This window comes from Leptodactylus fuscus, chromosome 4, assembly GCF_031893055.1.
Source record: "Leptodactylus fuscus isolate aLepFus1 chromosome 4, aLepFus1.hap2, whole genome shotgun sequence".
In the NCBI taxonomy this organism is placed as follows: domain Eukaryota; kingdom Metazoa; phylum Chordata; class Amphibia; order Anura; family Leptodactylidae; genus Leptodactylus; species Leptodactylus fuscus.
The window spans coordinates 194,730,426-194,753,956 of NC_134268.1; the positions used below are offsets into that span (position 1 = coordinate 194,730,426).

The 23,531-nt window shown below is 44.1% G+C and overlaps 1 protein-coding gene across 1 annotated transcript; it reads left to right on the forward strand.

Annotated features, from left to right (window-relative positions):
• Positions 1-12,878: 12,878 nt before the first annotated feature.
• Positions 12,879-22,933, forward strand: GTPBP4 (GTP binding protein 4). The gene is made up of 16 exons (XM_075271554.1): positions 12,879-12,986; positions 15,100-15,270; positions 15,665-15,768; positions 15,852-15,988; positions 16,491-16,591; positions 16,811-16,903; positions 17,064-17,255; positions 17,334-17,399; positions 18,442-18,642; positions 18,753-18,830; positions 18,929-18,980; positions 19,200-19,300; positions 19,712-19,909; positions 20,801-20,866; positions 21,835-21,975; positions 22,500-22,933. Exons 1-16 carry the CDS (start codon positions 12,939-12,941, stop codon positions 22,650-22,652), a joined length of 1,902 nt encoding a protein of 633 aa, XP_075127655.1. The 5' UTR covers positions 12,879-12,938; the 3' UTR covers positions 22,653-22,933.
• The last annotated feature ends 598 nt before the right edge of the window (positions 22,934-23,531 follow it).

Below are 23,531 nucleotides of genomic sequence, written 5' to 3' on the forward strand. Positions count from 1 at the left end.
TGCCTTGGCAACTTTACTGCGCAGCATGTAGTCGTATCTCTCCACGCCTGTTGTCACATTGGGCGAGACAATAGGGGGGATTTATTAAGGCCGACGCATCTAACGCTGGTGTTAATATTTTGAGCGCTGGCGACAGAATTACTAAGAGGCTCTGGCCTTGTAATAATTCTGTCGCACCGCAGGAGGTCCTGTGCACGAGAAATGAAATCTGTGCCAGTCAGGCATTGGGGCTGATCTCTGGTGTGAATTACAGTAAGTCAGAAGGGCTGAGACATCCCTTCCCTGGCTCGCCTTGATCCCAAAATGCCTTCCAAACCAATAGTGGTGCCATGTAGTGAGTGGCCTTTACTAGGAAGAGACAACCCTTCATGAACACAAACTGATAAAACAATACAGACAGAATCCGTTTTTATGGATATGCAAATCAGTCTCAAGTGCATTAGGGGCGGAGTCTGATTACCAGATTTACCTATAGACTGCTGTGGCACAGGAAGAGACTGAAAATGTCAATCACAAAGGGGCAACATTAAGCAGGAATTTTAGAGGACAGAGTACATGTCTGTAGGCAAATCAGGTATCCATCAGTATCCATATAAAGATATTTACCCTTGCATTGCTTTATGAATTTGTGGTCATAAAAGTATATCTCTATGTTATGTATGGACCATCCTAGTACATGACGTGGGCGCGACTGTCTGGGGTCCATTCATTTAATCTTGCACTCAACTTCACTCGGGCTGCAGTTGAGCATAAATCTCACCCCAACACTGTCCATGCCCACCAAATATAGTGGCTTACAAAAGTATTTATACCCCTTGAACATTTTCACATTTTGTCACCTTGCAACCACAAACTTAATGTATTTTGTTGAGATTGTAAGTTATAGACCAGCACAAAGTAGCAGATAATTGTGAAGGAGATTGAAAATGATACATGGTTTTCAAAATTTTAATTAAATAAAAATCTGAAAAGTGTGATGTCTAAAAGTATTCAGCCCCCCTGTAGTCTGCCACCCCTAAATATAATGCAGTGTGCACAATTGCCTTCACAAGTCACTTAATTAGTTATTAGAATTCAGCTGTAATTTAGTCTCAGTATAAATACACCTGTTCTGTGAAGGCCTCAACGGTTTGTTATAGAACACTAGTGAACAAACAGCATCATGAAGACCAAGGAACTCACCAGACAGGTTAGAGATAAAGTTGTGGTGAAGTTTAAAACAGGGTTAGGTTATAAAAACATATCCCAAGCTTTGGGCATCCCAAGGAGCACTGCTCAATCCATCATCCAAGAATGGAAAAAGTATTCTACAACTGCAACTCTACCAAGACATGGCCGTCCACCTAAACTAACAGCTTGAATAAGGAAAACACTAGTCAAAGAAGCAGCTAAGAGGCCCAGGGTCACTCTGGAGGAGCTCCAGAAATCCACAGCTCAAGTGGGAGAATCTGTCCAATTATAAGTCGTACACTCCACAAATCTGACCTGGAAGAGTGGCAAGAAGAAAACCATTGTTAAAAGAAAGAAATAAGAAGTGTCATTTGCAGTTTGCCACAAGCCATATAGGGGATTTAACAAATACGTAGAAGAAGGTGCTCTGGTCAGATAAGACCAAAGTTGAACTTTTTGGCCTAAATGCAAAGCACTGTGTGTGACGGAAAAGTAACCCCGCTCACCACCCTGAACACACCATCCCCACTGTGACACGTCAATCCTAGAAGAAAACCTGTTGGAGGCTGCAAAAGACTTGTGACTGGGAAAGAGATTCAACTTCCAGCAAGACAATACCCCAAACATGCAACCAGAGCTACAGTGGAATAGTTTACGTCAAAGAATATTCATGCATTAGAATGGCCCAATCAAAGTTTAGACCTAAATCTCATTGAGCATCTGTGGCAAGACATGAAAATTGCTGTTCGGGGTGGCTCTACAACGTATTTATACAGGGGGCTGAATACTTTTGCACATCACACTTTTGAGATTTTCATTTCATTTAAATTTTGAAACCCATGTATCATTTTCATTCGACGTCACAATTATCTGATTCTTTGTGTTGGTCTATCACTTAATATCTCAATAAAATGCATTAAAATTTGTGGTTGTAAAAAGTTTAAGGGGTATGAATACTTTTGCAAGTCACACTGTATATGCTGCCTTCACTACTGAATTGGAGCTTAGCTTAATAGAAACTTCACTCACATGTACACACTTTTCTCTAACAGAAGCAAACACACAAACAAGGTAATGGGTTCATAGAAAAAATACAAAATACCATTAAATTGAATGATTTAATACCCCAGGGGTTCAGTGCAGATATATAAAGCAAATAAACAAGGTGACAAACAAGCAAAACATTTCTAAAAATATAAAGGAGAAAAACATTATGAATTAGAGTTCTTATATTTGGAGCTTGGAGGATCTCTCAGATGTGTTGAGTATACCAAGCTTGTTTTCTGGCTTCCAAATTATGACAAAGTTCCGAAGTATTCACATTTTTTTTTAAATAATATTTTATAATGTTTTATTTCTTCGGCATATACATAGCATTACATGCATGCTCAGAGATAGCAGAACAATGTTAGGGCCTGTTCACATGGAGTAAATGCACGTGTATTTTGGCAAAATACACGTGTAAAAAATACACGTGTAAAAATAAGACTCCCATTGACTTCAATGACATTTTTTTACACGTGTAAAAATACACGTCAAAATACACATCACAATACACGTTGTCAGGGTCTGGGGTTGCTAGGTGGGGTGGCATAGACACAAAAGTCCAGTTTATTTTAGTCCAAAACAAAGGTAGAGTTTATTTTCACTCAAAAAGGTAGTGCAGCAACAAAAGAAACAATACAAGCCCGGCTAGGCTCTAACTAAACATAGAATAGGTTACCTCACATAGAACCATAGAAATCAAAAAAGCCAGTTGAGTCATTCAGGACACAGCTCCAAAAATATGACCTGTCAGCTCTCCAGCCAAGCTCTGCCCAAGTGTTGCTGCTGTATAAGATGTCATTGAAGTCAATGGGAGTCTTATTTTTACACGTGTATTTTTTACACATGTATTTTGCCAAAAGACACGCACGTTTACTCCGTGTGAACGGAGCACCAAAAGCACGGTCGGTGGAGGCTGAAGGACCTGGGATAACGTCATTGCAGGCCTTCACACTGAACTCCGATCTTTTAAACACAGTTTTTTCTCTCTAACATGTCGGAATATCCTTAAAGGGGTATTCCCACGTTGCATACTCACCAGTCTTCACTGCTGTAAAATCTTGTTTCTTCCTGGTTTCTTGCATCATTTGGTGGGCGGGGTTTCACATGCAACCTGCCATTTAGCCCCGCCCCCAAATTAGCGTGTAGCTCTGCCCACCGCATAGCTTGATCCTATGGGGCGGCTGAAGGGTCTGTGATGTCATCAAAGGTCCTCAAACAACACTATATGCACAATATTGGACTATGAAGGAGCAACTCCATTCTGTGTTACATAGAGAGACTGCCTGTCTCTGCCATAATGAACACAATTGAATTAGCTAGCCTAATAACTGGGAGAACAGAAGACGAGTTCAGAAATGAAAGCAGCTCCTCTCCTCTATCTGCTAACAGGAAGCTAGGTCATGTGGTGCAGACACAGGAATAGCTAGAAACACAGTCTCGCTCCTGTGCACTTAGCTGCACTCAGCTGCAGGGCGAAATTAAACTGGAGGCAACTGGAGGATGACATTAAACTGGGGGGGAAAGATGGAGGGGGATATTAAACAGGGGGGCAACTAGAGGGGGACATTAATGTCCACCTCTAGCTGTCCCTAGTTTAATGTCACCCTCCAGCTGCCCCATAGTCTAGTTGCCCCCAGTTTATACTGGGGAACCAGGAGAGGGACTTTATACTGTGGGTGGCGCTAAATTTGCCACGCGCCGTGCATTTTATCCCATTTTTTGCCCTTTGAATGTTGTGAGGTATGCAGATGGTATGCAGCTGACGGATGTCAGGAGATGTTTGGGTCATGGTTGTACATTTTCTTTCTTCATCCCCTTCTGCAAGTGTTACAACACCTAAACAAGAAGAACAAGGTAATAGGAGCAGCTTCATTCATCCTATATGTTTTATTTCACAATGCCGTGTTTAAGATGATATACATTCTCTCCCTATTGCTCATCACCAACTCCCTTGTGAAGCAGCGAGGCAGTTCCCGGTACATATTCCACCCAACAGCTCCTCCTCATCTATTCCATTTTACAAGCTAAATTCTAAGTCATCTCAGTATTGTTGGTCACTTACATAACACTAGATGGATTATTATTCAACATCTGTGTAATTCTGAATGAATGGAAGGTTTTATATAGGAGATGTGAACTGATAAGACATAAATATTAGATATACCTATGTAATATGGTAAGGAATGGAACCTGCCATGATTTGTGCTCTTTATGACTTCCCTATGAATTTGATAAAAAAATTCAATAAAAGTATGTCTCCCTATATTTAATATAGTTGTGTGTACCTTCAATTCTCCTGATCTGTATCTGAGCAGAGTATAAACAATGTCATGCAAGAGTTAATTTTTTTTGCATGATACAGAACAAAACCCATTGACCCCAACCTGCATGTCAGATGTGTTTTGGCATCCATTGGGTCTATAGTGTTCTGTGCACCCATTCACCATGTTTCTGCACTACCTCCAGGTGTTCATGCTCAACATACACAATAAATGTGTGATTTGGGACTCTAAACTATCCACAAGTGCTTATGGACTGAGGATTTAGTGTTCCAAATACCTCTCTTTTAATGTCTTACGTGCCCATGATAAAAATAAAGAACATTTATACTTACTCAGTTCCTGTACTTCCGTCGCTAGCATAGCTCTTCACTGAAGCCAGAAGAGTGTACCTTGCCTTCAGTGTGTATGCGCGAGACGTTGGGTGCATGCGCAGTGAAGGGTTTATGTCCCCAGCTTCACTGAAGAGTTGAGCAGATACCGGGAGCACTAGAGATGAGTCTAATGTGACTATATACATTTGTTTTTTTAATGTGGGCACAGATGGCATTGCTATAGGTCTATATGGGACACTAAGGACTTGTGGGTGGTTTAATGTCCCATAGTTCAAAGTGGGCCTGGATGCCTTTCTTGAAGAGAAAAATATAACGGGTTATGGTCTCTGGATTTTAAGGACACGTTGATCCAGGGTTTTATACTGACTGCCAGATTTGGAGTCAGGAAGGAATTTTTGCCCCTGAAATAGGGCAATTGCCATGAGCCTCATGGGGTTTTTTGCCTTCCCCTGGATCAACACTGTAGGGATTGTAGGGTTATAGGTTGGACTTGATGGACTGATGTCTTTATCCAACCTCATCTACTATATCAATCTGACAGGTTCTCTTTAAGATCTTATTCACATGTCTGTTATTCTTCCACAAGGCTTTTTCAGTTCTCTATCCTTGATTTTAATTCCATAAAAAATATATTGTTAAAAGAAAAAAGAAAAAAAAAACCAGAATGTGGCCCATTTTGGCCCAGCCTTCTGAAAAAGGTCACAGTATTGCATATGTCCATGAAAAACAGACCTCACATGATTTTCATGGACCCATCGGGGAAGACTTAGTATGCCCAGTACTCTAGTTTCCTGGTGTACAGGAAAAAGTTGCAAATTTTTGCACAAAAATGTAAGATTTTTTTTTTCAATTTTGTGCCACCTTCACCTTTTTTTGGAAGGGACTATGGTAAGAGGATCTGTCAGATTTATGATAATTTATGCCACTTATGATCCCTGAAATCTACACCAGCTTGTGAATTTTGCATTACAACGCAAGCGCAGGGCTACTGGAGAGACTTATAAAGAGGGGTGTGCCTGCTCATAAATGAGGCACACCCTCCTCCAGCGCAGGGGATATGAAGTTTGAATTCATATACCAGCCATCATAAATCTGCACCCTTGACTTGAATGAGCCTGTTCTGTCTGGATAAGGGACAAAAGTAGTTCATGCATTTGCTTTTTCCGTGGAGCAAGTGTCTGCAGATAAGGGCCCCTTCACACGGTGTAAGCGCACCGCTCATTTAGACACATATACACGTGTCTGAGCGCGCGTATATCGGCATATACGTGCGCTTCCCATTGAAATCAATGGGCTCTGCTTTGAAGCGCCGCACTCGGACACGTGTATACGTGTCTAAATGAGCAGCGCGCTTACGCCGTGTGAAGGGGCCCTTAAACTGACATCTGAATAGATATATAGAGTTTCATGGGTCTGTGGGATGTCTGTGTTTTCCAAACAGAAATCACTCGTGTGTGAATAAGGCCTTACTCAAATTTGGCTCACTAGTGCTAAAGGCTTAATAAGTCTCCACACACCTATATGGTGGTCTCTCCCCAAGGAGTGACAATATCCCCTTAACCCTGTCTAAGCCTCTCACCTCTACCAGGTTATAGTCCTCTCTACATCGAGCTGATGAGATGCAATAACATTGAAACGGCCGTCCTCGATTGAGAGACTATATCTGGTAATAATCCCAGCGTCATTGCAAAACAAAGGCCTCTTGGAAGGTCGAGCATGCTAAAGGGAGTAAACCTTTATTGGGTTATTTCACTGAATTTCTGTCTTCCTAACTACATCAGGGAACATGGGAAAAATATGCAAATCTGTCTCCCAAGATGTAAACAGGGAGACAGTGCCTCTGTCATGCTGCCCTCTATAGCAAGCACCCTGAACAACATGCCCGACTTCCCAGAAGCCTTCACTGCATGATGCGAGGTTATAGCCAAATCAATTTCTCAGCTACGGACGGCACCATTTCTGTCTCTTTGGACTTCATCAGCGCAGCCTAGAGAGAATTGATTTGGTTTAGGTGAGAGGCTGAGAGACCAGATTGTGGGGATAACTTCTATCCTTAGGGAGAGACCACGCAGTGAAGGCTTCTGGGAAGTCGGGCATGTTGTTCAGGGTGCTTGCTATAGAGGGCAACATAACAGAGGCACTGTCTCCCTGTTTACATCTTGGGAGACAAATTTGCATATTCTTCCCATGTTCCCTTGCAGTGGGGCAACTATGGCTGTATAAGTCTCCACACACCTGAGAAGGTGGTCTCTCCCTAAGGATAGACGTTATCCCCACAATTACATCAGGGAAGACAGGCTTGCACATTCCAGTGAGCGCCCTCTATTGGTTTGCAACACTGAGGCAGCAGCTGACTTCCTAATTACATCATGGAAGACAGATTTGCATATTCTTCCTTTGATCTAACAGTCGGCTTCTCCATTCACACACTGTATATAATACCGCCCACTTCCGAGGACAATGAAAGGTCCTCTTTAATAAATATGCCCATGGGCCATTTAAATGCAATAGTGGGCCCCGTGCAAACTTTTTTAAAGTGGGCCCCCCATAATTTTATTTCCCCTGCCCCCTCAAACACCATGCTACAAAAAAATACTTACCTAACCTTGTTCCTGGCTGTAACCATGTCTGCGGCTCGGTGCTCATTGCGCTTCCCTTCCGAAGGCTTAATAATGGAGCACGGAGCTGATCGCTCTGTCCTTTGCTATTGTATGCAACCTCTATCTGTATACTAAGTATACAGATAGAGTTGAAATCACTGCCTGCCGCCCAGAAAAGTGGGACAGCACCCAAAATGTGGTACTGTCCCACTCAATCCAGGGCAGCTGACCATAGGGCCTGCATATGCCCCTATGTGTAGTATATGAAAATATCTTCATATAGCCCCTGAGCACAGCTGAACAAACATATTCATATGAGAGCATCGTATAGGTTTAATAATGTCATATTATACAATACTATTTGATTTCTTAAACAGCATTACATCCATCTTCTTCCTTCCCTTGTAAAAAATGAGTTCCAAAATCTGCAGTAACTGTAATGTGCAGTGAGCGCCGTCTGAAGCGCTCCTGGGTGATGCTGCAGATCTGTGAGTCAGGGAGAAAAGTTTTCATGCCATTTAATAGGCAATAAAAGCCGTACATTGGGACCCAGGTGAGGATTTCTAAAAATAAACTAATCCCTTCACATAAAAGACGTCAACAAGGATTGTTAGAAGAATTATCAATGACTAATAAATCCTGCGTGCCATAAAAATGAGAAGAATTTTGCAAGACCCCTCTCATCCACAGCTGATCACCGCGTAAGGATTAACTAGACCTCGACATTGTGCGACATCTTCTGTCTGTGGATGTTTTGTTCGTGTATTCTGTAATATATCTGGAATTTTAGATGAGTCATTAAAAATGTGTATCTATAGATGGACACTATATCAGTCCTTATTCTAGCAAGCACATTCACCTAAAGTCAATAATTGTCCCTGCCAAATTAGTCATCACCTTTTCTCAATTGGGTCAAAAAGATCATCTGCCTTAAAGGGGTAGTCCAGAATATACCGTATTTTTCGGACTATAAGACGCACCTAGGTTTTAGAGGAGGAAAATAGGGAAAAAAAATTTAGAAGCAAAAAATTGTAAAATATTTAATATATGGGAGTTGTAGTTTTGCAACAGCTGCAAGGCCACATTGACAGGTGACCCTGCAGCTGTACGGGGACGCATAGAGTGTTTTTTCTACTGTTATACATATTCTAGGGAAAGGAGTGATTTAGAACTTTTATTTCATATTTTTATTATATATTTTTAAAGCTTTTTTTTTTTTTTTACTATTTTATTCCCCCCCCCGGGGGCTTGAACCTGCGGTCACTTGATTGCAAGTCCCATAGACGGCAATACAACTGTATTGCCGTCTATGGGACATTCTGTCTATTAGTATTACGGCTGGTCATAGACCCAGCCGCAATACTAATATAGCAGTGACAGGCCCGGGAGCCTCATTAGGCTCCCGGCTGTCACCCGAACAGGTCGGCTCCTGCGATATCGCCGCGCAGGAGCCGGCCTGCAACTTCACAGGTACGGGGCCGGTGGGGACCAGCCCCGGGGGAGAAGGGGCCACCGATACTGACCCAGCATCCGCTGTACTAGAGAGGCGGATGCCGGGAAGGGATAGAAGCTGGCACAGGTGCCGGGGCCTGAGACATTGCTACGCTCCTCTGCCCTGCATGAAGCCAGCGGCGGGGGGACGGAGGAGCGGACTAGCATCACTCCTGCCGCTGCTGGCTTCATGCAGGGCAGAGGAGCACAGCGATGTCTCAGGCCCCGGCGTCTATCCCTTGCCGGCATCCGCCTCTCTATTACAGCGGGTGCCAGGCGCCACATTCGGTCTATAAGACGCACCCTTCTTTTCCCCCCAAATTTGGGGGAAAAAATGTGCGTCTTATAGTCCGAAAAATACAGTATATATTTTTTTTTTAAATAGGCTGGGAGGAGAGAAAAAAATAAAACATATTCACCTGTCCCTGGTGCTCTGGTGTCTCCTAGCTCAGTCAGGTCCTGAAGGTCCATCGATTTCCAGTCTTCACCACTTGTGACCATGGAGGTCAATAAGTGACCTAAGGAAGGGGCCCGGGAACGTCACAGCCTGTGAGGACATCCACAAAAGAAGACAGACAAGGAGCAGGATGCAGTGCCACCTGGTGGAGATGGTGGATAGAAAAATCAGCTTTGATCAATAGCAGTAGCAGAAATGTTGCAAAAAGTGTCATGACTGTTTCATTCATCTGAATGAGACTTACTAAATTAAATGTGATTGCTGCAGAACAACCCCATTCATATGTACGGAATGGATTTTCCACCCTGAAATTACTCCAATAAATCTCCCACATGTGAACATAAACTTAATTACTTAACCACTCAATGATTAATAACCAGGGATTAAAATATTGTCAGGAGATGTTATTCACTGACAGTTCTTTTTCCAAGATAAGTATATTGACGGCCTTTTCTTATGCTAGGCCATCAGTATGAGATTAATGGGGGTTAAACTCTCCTTATGTCCACCCGATTAGCTGTTTAAAGGAGCCATGGCGTTTAAGAAACCTGTGCCGTCTGCAAACTTTCTATAAAAACATTGCAGGAAAAAACGCGGAGTTGGCGCTGCAGTTTTTCCGGCAGTGCTTTTTTTTGCTGCAGCACACCGTGTCAGGGCCATAGCCTAATACCATTTAGACTGAGACCTCACCTTGTATAAAAACTGATTTTTTTGCTGCAGATTTTTCTGCATTTTTTTGTGTCAAAGCCTGGAATGGTTTCAACATGAATGGGAAATATACTGAAAGATCCATTCTGCTAAATTCACTCCTTTTACTTATAAAACCGCAGCAAAATCTGCAAGAAAAAAAAACAGAGTTCCCCTCACACCTGCCAGCCATGACCCAGCCATCCCTTTTCCGCAGCATCACTGAACAGGTCTGAAAAATCCAATTACATACACGATCTGATCTGCGCTGTCACCAGAGGTGTAACTACCGGGGTAGCAATGGTAGCGGCTGCCACAGGGCCCAGGACATTAGGGGGCCCGGCAACAGCCGCTACTGCTGTGTTTTTGGATTTTTTTACTAGGCCGTTACCGGCTGGACTTACGCCAGCTGGTAACAGGCCCTACTTACTTACCGATTCTGGCAGGGGCTAGGATCGGTAAGTGACGCCGCGCGCCCCACAAGCTCTGAGATGCCGGAACAATCACAGGCACGATGCGAGGAACAAGTTCAGCGGCAGGACAGCTTGACAGCAGCCGAAACGCCGAAGCAGGTGAACCATCGACGGTAGCAATTTGCTGAATACAGTGGGGCAAAAAAGTATTTAGTCAGTCACCAATAGTGCAAGTTCCACCACTTAAAAAGATGAGATGCGTCTGTAATTTACATCATAGGTAGACCTCAACTATGAGAGACAAGATGAGAAAACAAATCCAGAAAATCACATTGTCTGATTTTGTAAGAATTTATTTGCAAATTATGGTGGAAAATAAGTATTTGGTCAGTAACAAAATTTCATCTCAATACTTTGTTATATATCCTTTGTTGGCAATGACAGAGGTCAAACGTTTTCTGTAAGTCTTCACAAGGTTGGCACACACTGTTGTTGGTATGTCGGCCCATTCCTCCATGCAGATCTCCTCTAGAGCAGTGATGTTTTGGAGCTGTCGCTTGGCAACACGGACTTTCAACTCCCTCCAAAGGTTTTCTATAGAGTTGAGATCTGGAGACTGGCTAGGCCACTCCAGGACCTTGAAATGCTTCTTACAAAGCCACTCCTTCGTTGCCCTGGCGGTGTGCTTTGGATCATTGTCATGTTGAAAGACCCAGCCACGTTTCATCTTCAATGCCCTTGCTGATGGAAGGAGGTTTGCACTCAAAATCTCACGATACATGGCCCCATTCATTCTTTCATGTACCCGGATCAGTCGTCCTGGCCCCTTTGCAGAGAAACAGCCCCAAAGCATGATGTTTCCACCCCCATGCTTTACAGTAGGTATGGTGTTTGATGGATGCAACTCAGTATTCTTTTTCCTCCAAACACGTAAAGTTGTGTTTCTACCAAACAGTTCCAGTTTGGTTTCATCAGACCATAGGACATTCTCCCAATACTCTTCTGGATCATCCAAATGCTCTCTAGCAAACTTCAGACGGGCCCGGACATGTAGTGGCTTAAGCAGTGGGACACGTCTGGCACTGCAGGATCTGAGTCCTTGGCGGCGTAGTGTGTTACTGATGGTAGGCTTTGTTACATTGGTCCCAGCTCTCTGCAGTTCATCCACTAGGTCCCCCCGCGTGGTTCTGGGATTTTTGCTCACCGTTCTTGTGATCATTTTGACCCCACGGGGTGAGATTTTGCGTGGAGCCCCAGACCGAGGGAGATTATCAGTGGTTTTGTATGTCTTCCATTTTCTAATTATTGCTCCCACAGTTCATTTCTTCAATCCAAGCTGGTTGCCTATTGCAGATTCAGTCTTCCCAGCCTGGTGCAGGGCTACAATTTTGTTTCTGGTGTCCTTTGACAGCTTTTTGGTCTTCACCATAGTGGAGTTTGGAGTCTGACTGTTTGAGGGTGTGCACAGGTGTCTTTTTATACTGATAACAAGTTTAAACAGGAGCCATTACTACAGGTAATGAGTGGAGGAAAGAGGAGACTCTTAAAGAAGAAGTTACAGGTCTGTGAGAGCCAGAAATCTTGATTGTTTGTAGGCGACCAAATACTTATTTTCCACCATAATTTGAAAACAAAATTCTTACAAAATCAGACAATGTGATTTTCTGGATTTGTTTTCTCATTTTGTCTCTCATAGTTGAGGTCTACCTATGATGTAAATTACAGACGCCTCTCATCTTTTTAAGTGGTGGAACTTGCACTATTGGTGACTGACTAAATACTTTTTTGCCCCACTGTATAGGCAGATCATTGACGCCAACAACATGCAGACAAAGTGGGCAGAGGCTAGTGTTACAATAAAAATATTTTCTGCGTTTTTTTTTTTTCTTCCCCCTGCTTGGGACCACCCATCCCTCTATAAGTGAGAATGGGGAGTAGCTACATTTTGGAGCATCTGGCACATGCCTGTATTACATGATCCACCATAGATGTCTGCTAGATGCACGGCCCACCTTTGGGACCCTCACCTACATGGATAACAAGAGTTTCCATAACTCCCATAGAGGTGAATAGCGGATGTGCAGCCATCACAGTGTTCTCCTGGGTGCAGCGGCCATCTTGCCAGGCATGTCAGGTTACAAAACATTTTTGTTTAGAAAAAAACTGGTATATGTAAACACTATTATACATATAATAAAAAAAATGACTGTCAACAAAGGCACATCTGCTTCAGGAAAATACTGGAGCTTTAACCTTTCAAGAAAAACGTGCCATGTGAATGAGACCAGAGAACAATCTGCAGGCATGGCACCACGTGCTCCAGACGCTATGGGTAAATTCGCCCATATCCAAGATGGCGTCTCTGGCCTCGCCCCTGCCTTTCCGCTTCCGTCCCTTCGCATGTGCTCTCTTCCTGCCTTTTCCGCTGTGTTCGGGCCGGGACAGGACGGGCCGCAGACATGGCGCTCTATAACTTCAAGAAGATCACGGTGGTGCCGCCCGCTAAGGTGTGTGATCAGGGTCCGGGGGTTACGGCAGTGTGTGGCCGTCAGTATGTGAGGGGTCTGGGGCCTGAGTAGTGGGAGCAGCCCCGCAGGAGAGACACGTGGAGGGGGCAGACGTGTGTCCTACACCCCATGTACAGCCTGTGCTCTCCGGTGTCAGCCGGCAATGTGATACCTCATAGGTCTCTCATATTACTGCAGTCACTCACAATGAGTCTGTAGTCGGGGTGAAGTGTCGTCGGGCCATAAATGGCCTGATATTAGTCTGGATCCCGCTAGGACAGCTGTATGCATGGGATATATGGGATAGGGGTTGTCCGGAATTAGGAACATCATGGCTGCTTGTTTTCTTCACAACACAGCGCCACACATTTTTACAGGTTTTATGTATAATTGCAGCTCAGCCTACTTTGCAATTCCGTATATGACCTGTGGGCAGCTGTGGCGCTGTTTCTCACCTCCTGTACATTTAGATGGGTTATGATATGATTGGTGTGCTCCTATTAGGCATAAATCAGATCCTGTATATTTCTATGCCAGTCTCAGTGATCTACCTGTGATAGCTAGAGGATGTACCAGCCAACGTGTGAAGCAGGGGTGACATTTAAAGTTCCTGTGCCCCAATGCATAATCTGTAGTGGGGTCCCTAAATACTATGTAGAATAGCCATATATGTTATGTGAGAGTGGGATCCATGGGGTCCAGTGATGATCACTACTGCTGCACCCCCTATAGCTATCCCCCTGGTGCCAAGGACTACATAATAGTCATGTCTGCCTGAGTGGTAAGTGGCACTGGGCTGTTCGCCCCCGCAGTGGTGCCGCTAGTGTGACACCCCACTCCCCAACGCTGCTGCACGCTGGAATGGTGACCCTCTAGCCCAGGGATAGGGAACCTTTGGCTCTCCAGCTGCTGTGAAACTACAACTCCCAGCATGCTCCATTCACTTCCATGTGAGTTCCAAGAACAGCAGAGCAAGTGTGCATGCTGGGAGTTGTAGTTTTGCAACAGCTGGAGAGCCGTACGTTCCCACCCGTGCTCTAGCCATCCTCCGTACCCTTGCATGCTCCAGAGGCTCAGCCACATTGTCCCCTCCATAAAGATATAGTATCTGCAGGTGTTTTAATTACTGTTAATTTTTTTCACACAACGTTTTGACTTTGCGGAGAACCAGTCAGGGCGATTTGGGTCACTAAATGGGCTGCAAGTTGTAAAGCCATCCGTGCCCACAATAAAAATAAAAAACCTTTATACTGAACCTACATCGGGGCAGTTCATCATTGAGGTCAGAGGAGTACACCTCGGCTTCAGTGTGAATACCCCGTACCTCTAGCACCTGCGCTGTGAAGCCGGGGTGCACTCTTCTGATTTCAGTAAAGAACTGCCCTGGTGCCGGGGGCAGACATGATGAGACTCCTTGGACTCCTCTTTAGGTCACTATAAAGGTTTTTATCTAAAATGCGGCCATGGGTGGATTTCAAACAGGGCAATTGGGGACACTAAACCCCCCTTCCCATGTCCCAAATCAACCTGACAGGTTCTTTTTAATTGTATATTTTATCAGACTTTGTCAGACGTTTTGATCAGTGGGGTCCAGATGTTGAGACCCCAGTTATTGCTAAAATAAAGGGATGTCATCGCTGTGCTATTGGTTCTGATTGGTCTACAGAAAGAGAGAGAGGCTTGGGCAGTGTACACACCTTGGTCTGAGCCCATACACCACATGCTTAACTCTCCAAGGAAGATCCAGGATGAGCCATTAACAAAAGGCCACCAACTCAGTGTAGAGCTTCTGCCTTTGGTTGTAGTGTTTGGTGGGGGTCTCAGCACCCACCCCCGACTGATCAAAACTTCTGACTTCTTACTATGATGATGATAAATGATAGAAAACTTTAATCCATAAGTGAAATATTATAGTAAACCTACTCGATAGCGCCCCCTGTAATAGTAGCAGCCAGTAAGAAGAATAAAACCACTCTCTAAACCTCTGGCTCACATTAGGTCATGGGGGCGTCCCACAGCCCTGGGATTTATATCGACCGGTCTGTATCGTCCAGACATCACAATGCCGTTCTGAATGTTGGATCCATTAACCCTTCATGCTTGTATCTTGCAGGACTTCATAGACCTCACGTTGTCAAAGACCCAAAGAAAAACCCCAACGGTTATCCACAAACATTATCAGATCAACAGGATCCGCCAGTTCTATATGAGAAAAGTGAAGTTCACTCAGCAGAATTACCATGACCGCCTCTCTCAGATCCTCACAGATTTCCCTAAATTGGATGTAAGTCGATGTTTAGATTTTCCATATGTTGGAATAAGTCGCGCAGTATTGGAATTTTTCCATCTTATCAATTTATCCCTATCACAAGATCAGTGGGATCGTGGTGGTTGGAAAGGCACATCCCCGCTAATTTCAATGGGCCCTTTGACATTAACTATAGAACAGTGCTCGGCTATTTCTAGAGGCCACCATTGAAAGAAATAAGTGGTGTGCTTGTCCAACCACCGCTACATTCAGGACAGCCCCATGCTCATGACCAGAGTAGCACCACCACTGATCAGCAGGTAGGGAAATATGGATGAGATGAGAAGTCCTCTTATAAGTGCCCTTATACAACCGGCTAGTGATTCCTATATCCTGACTATTCTGCTATCTTTCTTTTTTCCCTCTATAGGACGTCCATCCATTTTATGCAGATTTAATGAACGTCCTTTATGATAAGGACCATTACAAGCTGGCACTGGGGCAAATAAACATCGCCAAGAACCTCGTGGACAAGTGAGGATTACACTTTCACATCTACACCCTTGTACAGTAATGTCTTCACCGAGCTATTCTGACTTTCTTGTCTTATGTTTCAGTGTGGCCAAGGATTATGTGAGGTTGATGAAATATGGAGACTCCTTATACCGTTGCAAACAGCTAAAGAGGGCAGCGCTGGGGCGCATGTGCACCATTATCAAGAGGCAGAAACAGAGCTTGGAATACCTGGAGCAAGGTAAGGGCATCTAGATGTTTCTGGGGATATTAAAGGAGTTTGTCCACTATAGACTAGAGATGAGTGAGTACTGTTCGGATCAGCCGATCCGAACAGCACGCTCCATAGAAATGAATGGATGCACCTGGTACTTCCGCTTTGACGGCGGCCGGCCGCTTAACCCACCGCGTGCCGGCTACGTCCATTCATTTCTATGCGAGCGTGCTGTTCGGATCGGCTGATCCAAACAGTACTTGCTCATCTCTACTATAGACCCTTCCCCTATCCAAGGGATTTCTGGGTGTTTGACCACTTGGAGGAGAAGGGGGGGGCTTTCTCCAGTATGATGGAGCGCCACATCACAAGGCAAAAGTGAGGACTAAGTGGCTCGTGAAGAAAACAATAAAATTTTGAGTCCATGACTAGGAAACTCTCCAGATCTCAATCCTAATTCTCCATTATAAGCCTTGCTTCTTACTTACAGTAAAATATTTTGGATTTGTAAACTTTTGTCTTTTTACAGTGCGTCAACATCTGTCCCGTTTGCCGAGCATTGACCCCAACACACGTACCCTGCTTCTCTGCGGCTACCCAAATGTCGGCAAATCCAGCTTTATAAATAAGGTGATTCTAATTTCTCATCAACTTAGATTTGCAATTGTGTTATAACATGGTGAGCAGCATGAACATTAGTCCGCTGATAATAGAAGATAGTACATGGCCGGGGCCTGCCAGTTTTTTCATATGTTATGCTATAAAGTCAGTATTAGGTTTTTGCATAATATCAGGGAATAGTAAGACAGTGATTCTTTTGTAATTGCTTTATGGTGCTTTGTTTTTCAGGTAACCAGAGCAGATGTAGAGGTGCAGCCGTACGCCTTTACTACCAAGTCATTGTTTGTGGGGCACATGGATTACAAATACCTCCGCTGGCAGGTAAGTTTCATGATGGCAGGTGCTTACCCAGCCAAGGATATAATGTTCTACAATTCTCAGTGATTTTTATCAGCACATGTTTAATCTCTTTACATGATTTAGGAAATGATCTGATAGATTAAACTATTAGATCACTGACTTACTTGTCACCACATTACAGGTAGTGGACACCCCTGGTATTCTGGATCACCCCCTGGAAGAGAGAAACACCATAGAGATGCAAGCCATCACTGCCCTGGCTCACCTGCGGGCTGCCGTCCTGTATGTCATGGATGTATCCGAGCAGTGTGGACACAACCTGGAGCAGCAGCTGGAGCTCTTCAACAATATCCGTCCTCTCTTCTCCAATAAAGTGAGTCCTATTGTCAGATGCTGGAAATGACTATAAGAAAGGAAAGTGAAACTAAATCATCTTATTGTTTCCTCCTAGCCTCTCATCATTGTCCTGAATAAGTGTGATGTGAAGCGTGTCTCAGAGCTGAGTGAGGAACAACAGGTAAGGATATGGAAATCCTATAAAACTTAGTAGTGCCAAATTCTGCTCAATCCTTTACAGGTTTGATGGTTTGTACTGAAAACCATCAGTAAAGATATTAAAGAGGTTTTCCTGCCAATAACAAGTACGTTGGACTCCACTTTGTTTCCTGTTTGAATGGAGCGATGGTGCACACGTATGCTGTCGCTTCATTCAACGTCTTGCGGGCTGATGAACGTAGCTGAGCGCTGTGCTCGGTTACCGCCGCCAGTACCATAGACTGAGTGCAGTGACCGTGTGCATGTGGAATACAGAACCCATGTCCTGCTAGTGACTGGGAAGTACGGGAACCACAGCAACACTTATTGTCTTCCTAGGGGATAGGTGGTGGTTGCGAGACAACTCCAATACCTAAGAAGAATAATACATTTTATTTATATAGCGCCAACATATTCCGCAGCGCTGTACAACTTGTAGGGTTCAAGTACAGACAAAGAGATACATTACAAAGAAATAGTCACTTCACCCAATGGGACTGAGGGCCCTGCTCACAAGAGCTTACAATCTATGAGGTAGAGGGGGTGACACAAGAGGTAGCAGGGGCGGCATTGCTTATACAGGGGTCAGACACTTTTGTAATAGAGGTTACTGTCATTACACAAACTTAAAACTGTATGAGCCATCACCAGTCGTGTCCTTTCAAACGAAAAAAAACAAAAACAAAAAAAACAACCTTTCAACCTTCCAAGTACTCTTTGGCTTCACTGTGCTAGTGCCAGACCTTTGGCACATGCGTAGTGAAGCCAAGATTTATTTCTTTGGTTTCACGGGACCTGTGAATCATTAAGCGTCCCAAATCGCCTTGACTGTTTCCCTATTAAGTTGTCCCTGTGGCTTGTCTCATGCTATGGCAGCAGGGTATATAGGTTACAAGTCTGTTCATAAACATAAATGATATTTGGTGGGATGTGTAGATAAATGGGACAGTCGGTACAATTTCTCTGTATTGTATTGATGCTGCAGTTTATAGAAATAAAAGGTAACAAGATGGTGTTTTATTCAGAAAATTTTCAAGGACTTGGAGAATGAAGGCCTAGCAGTGATTGAGACCAGCACCCTCACAGAGGAAGGCGTCATACAAGTAAAGACCGAGGCTTGTGACAGACTGCTGGCTCATAGAGTGGAAACCAAGATGAAGGGGAACAAAGTCAATGATGTTCTCAACAGGCTGCACCTGGCAGTACCAGCTAAGAGAGACGAAAAGGTGAGCGTCAGCTAATCCTACACGTCTGCTTGTATGTTATATCATAGTTTGTCAATGAGGAAATGTTCTATAAACTGCTGTAACCTAAATAAATGTCTCATTGGTTTCAGGACAGGCCACCTTTCATTCCAGATGGCGCTTTAACAAGAAAGAAACGTATGGATACCGATGCTCCAAAGAAGAGATTGGTGAGTTCCCTTTTCTCAGTGGGTGTGGAATGGACAGAATTCTAAGGCCAGAACATGTGAATTTGGCCCTAACATTTTTTTCTCTTGGTATCTTTTAGGAAAGAGACCTTGAGATGGAGATGGGCGATGACTATATCCTGGATCTACAGAGTAAGTGCCTCGTTATGCTAAGTTTACGCTATCGTCGGCTGTCCATTGTCCTGGTCTGTTTGAGGGGCAGGTGGACTGCTAATATAGTGACCCATTGACTATAATGGGATCCTTGGGGAGTCAGTTGTTAAACAGGAAGCAGTGGAGGAAAGAGCCATGTATGCAGGACTTTTTATTTAGTCATGCGTAAGTTTTTACCCTTAAACTTTCTCTTTCTAGAATATTGGGATCTAATGAATCCATCAGAGAAACATGACAAAATACCAGAGATCTGGCAAGGACATAACATTGCAGATTACATCGATCCTGATATAATGAAGGTAAGTGCATGTGTTTGACTTGATAAAGGATTTGTTACAGCCCAAATAAATAAATGGCAAGGCTCTTGATTCAGAAGGTCACCTAAAATTCCACCATGTCAACGTACTCTTAGAAATAGAATTTTTAACTTCTAAATTGTAATACATTGATACTATTGACACAGCACAAACTCGTCCAAATCCTACTCACAGATGTCCAGGAAGTTGTGACATAGGCTGCTGTTTGCAGGTCGCTTGCATGGAAAACTTTGTTTATTTTTGCCCTTTTCATATTTGGGAAAACACCTTATAGTGGGGTTACTTATATATTAAGGGGGGGGTGTTTAGGTGAAGACCAACAGGAAGGATTTTTTCTTGTCCTGCTGATACAATGGTGTAAAATAATTGTCCCGTGTCCATATTAACTCTTAGAAATTAGAGGAATTGGAAAAAGAGGAGGAGCTGAAGGAACAAGCTGGAGAATATGACAGCGATGATGAAAGCGAGGACGAAGAAACGCTAGAAATTCGCCAGCTTGCTCAGCAAATTCGAGAGAAGAAAAAACTAAAGGTTCTTGCCTCAAGAGAAAAAGATATTCATGGGCCACGGCTCCCCAGGACTGTGAAAAAGGTGAGTGTCTCTTATATTGAGGATTATACAGCATTGTAACATGATGGGATCACGTGAAGGCTATATATAAAGAAATACTTGTGTTCAGTGAAGTATACAGTATATATACAGTACTAGCATTACCCGCGACTTCGTCCACAGCCCCCTCCCTCCCTGCGCTATCCACCTCCAGCGCACCCGCAGCCCGACGCTCCTCAATGCACCTGGACCCCTCCCCTGCATGCACTCCCGCGTCCATGTGCTTCACCTGCCGTGGTGCACCCGCTGCTGCCCGCACGCCTCACCAGCGTGGAGCGCGACAACGGCCCCCGCTGTTTCAACCCACACAAACGCCCCCGCCGGGGCCCCCTAGCACAGTTCCCTTGCGGGACCACCCCTGACCCCAGCCCCCACCTCTGTACCCCCACCCCCCCATCCCCCAAAACCACCCTCACCCACAACCGCACGCACTCTCAAAGCTCCCAACCCCCGCAGCTGACTACCCGGAGCCGGCTACAGGGCGTCGCGGCCAGGCTTTGGGGCAAACAGCCCGTTGTACTCACCGAACCGGTGGTGCACAGGTGGTGGGCGGAATTCCGGTGGTGTGTGGGAGCTAATATGTAGTCTATTTCCTTCCTCATGAATATCTAGGTATGTGGGAAATCTCACCTCAATCCGTTCACATCGAACATCCAAACACACAAACTTTCACATTTATAATATTAGTAGGATAGGATATACGGTGATGAAGAACTGCTCATGAAGGTGTCAAAGTCTTCACAAGTTACTATAGTTAGTTAATATAACTGACCCTATGGGATGACATTGATGGAAACAAATAGTGGAAAGATCAGATTGAAAGTTTTTAATATTGCAGTTATACTAATAAAGATATTGTATGTGTTTTAACAGGTGCAACGCAAGACATTAGAGAAGGAGATGAGTGATCTTGGGCTTGATATGGCTGAGGGGGATGAGGTAAGCAGATTTAATTTTAATCTGACATCACATGCTAAAACTTGTCCGTAATATCTTTACTGTGTTCTGTGGTCTTTCCCATGTTGTTTCAGCACAGCATCACATGGGCAGCTAGAGACAGTACCTTCTCTGCCTGCTAGGAGGACATTGCAGTTCTCCTCCTCTCGTTCTATATTCTCTAAAAGCTATGCTAGGAGTTTGTACAGAATACAGTTACGATGACTGGATGAGTGATCTACTTCACTATAACTGTGTGACAGGAGCTGTCTGATCATCAGTAGTAACTGTGATAGTTTCTGTCTCCCTTGTGAAAAATTGTTTGGTGCAATCCCTGTAATTTCATGTTACAAGAACTGCTGAAGCCTATTATAGGTGTCACATACAGAGGCTTTCCATAGATTTAATCATCACCGGAGCCTGATTTATACTGTACCCAGGCAACTGCTCCAGCCTTATCTATAGCGATAAAAGCAGCAAGGAAAAGTGCATGTGAAAGACTAGCACATGGGCATCTCTGGTTTTGAGTGGAGTGTCCCTTTAAGTAATTTCCAAGAGCAAATATTTGCTTTTATATCCTGTTAGCACTTGGCTGACTGTTGCTTATGGAGCTCATGTGCTGTTCAAGAGACATTGAAATACGTATTTAAGTGCTTGCCCTAAGCAGTACACTAAGGGTAGGATGCTAGTGGAAAACCTAGTCTCAAAAGACACACCCTCTCCCTTTCTATGATGAAAATAGAATAGAACAGGGGCCACCAATTGTCGTTACTCCAGCTGCTGTGACACTATACCCCCCAACATGCTCCGTTCCAGAGTAAGTATGCATGCTGGGAGTTGTAGTCTGACGATAGCTGGAGTGCGGAAGGTTGCCTACCCCTGGTTTGTCAGCAGATTGTCAGCAATGTCTTATTATTACATTGTCGTATCACCACCTATACGAGTTCTCTGATTTGTACCTGTCATTTCAGACCCACTATGCAGCACAAGCAAGATCCAGAAGTTTACAAAGAAAGCGTAAACGTGACGAGTCCGAACCACCGACATCTGTCACTCGCAGCCGAAGCAACTCGAAACCCCCAAGGGATCAGTCTGGTGTCCGTGATGCAAAGGTAGGTGCTGTTTTATTTACTGCTCACGACTGGTTAACGTAAAAAGATTGTCCAGTGCTTAAAGGGATATTCCAATCTCCGAGACCTATATGGCTGTACATGGATACGTTCACATTGTATTAAAAATCTAGCGTTGCAGCGTTTGAAGGGAAGACCGAAGTGATGACTGGGGAATACTGATACAATTACATTACTTTAGGCTGTCCCCATGGCATTCAGTCTTTGGTGAAAATTTATTATTTAATTTACACCTCCCATGCTATTTTCATGAAAGCATAGTGGGAGTTGCGGTAGATTTTAATATAATTTTAAGCCAATTCCCTGACAGGTGTACGGCCCAGCGAAAGAGCGGCCATATTTATGAATGTTTCCACCCCCTTGTGGCGTCTCTTCTGCCAGTGCTATTAAGACTGACGTTCTATATGCCAGTCTTCATAAATATGAACTATCACATCTGTTGGCTCAATTTGGACAAGGTGTCAAACTGGATTTCTGAAGTATATATTTATTTATTTTTTTGTTAGATGGCCAAGAAAGCAAAGAAGATCATGAAGAAGTCACAGAGGAAAATGAACAGAATGGGCAAGAAAGGAGAGGCTGACAGACACGTGTTTGATCTGAAGCCCAAGCATTTACTGGCTGGCAAGAGGAAATCCGGCACCACGGACCGAAGATAAGGGTGTCCTAGTCTAACAACAGGACTTACATCGCCATTTTTATCAATCTCTCGGACTGAGCTTCACCCCTCAGAGTAGGCCTTGTCCTTCTTGGTTTATAAGAGTAACATCAGAAGGTTTCCAGGATGGATGCGTCCAGATGTCAAAGTGAAATGTACAACATCTGATTTTTATTCAACATTGACTCTGGAAACGGGGACCTAACCTCTATCTAAAGAAAACCATAGATGGAGTATTCTGTCTTATTTGCTTACAAAGATCAATAAAACAACTCGATTGTGTGTGTCTTGTTGGTTTGCATAACTAAGGTTTTCATAGAGAATAAAACAGATGATCCCTTTGATGAAATTAGGAAAATATTCAAGATTTCCTCTGATGGCATCTGCTGCTACTTTGACAAATCTATGGATACAGAATATAACTTCAGCTTCTTATTTTTTACTTCCTTCTCATGAATGTGGAGGGACAAAGAAATCCTACTAATAGTATGAATGTGAAAGTTTGTGTGTTTGGATGTTTGTTTCTCAGTCACGGCCAAACCGCTGCACGGATTTGGCTGACATTTGGCACATACCTAGCTTGGACCCTAGAAGGAAACATAGGCTGCCTTTTATGCTGCTAAATGGCCAGACAGCGCGACCGCAAACACTGGAATGCTGTCCGCGCTCAGCTGAAGGGCCTGAGTTGACATCATCCCAGGTCCTTAAGCCCTGCACCGATAGCTTCGGGTCATTGTGTGGGCAGGCACATGGACACTGCACGCTGGAGAAAAAGGCGGCTGCTCGCGGCTCCGGAGAGTTCCCGAACATGCGGCCTTGCTGTGTGCGGCTCCACAATGTGTTTCGGCTGTTGCTGATCGGTGTGAGTGGCGGAGGATAC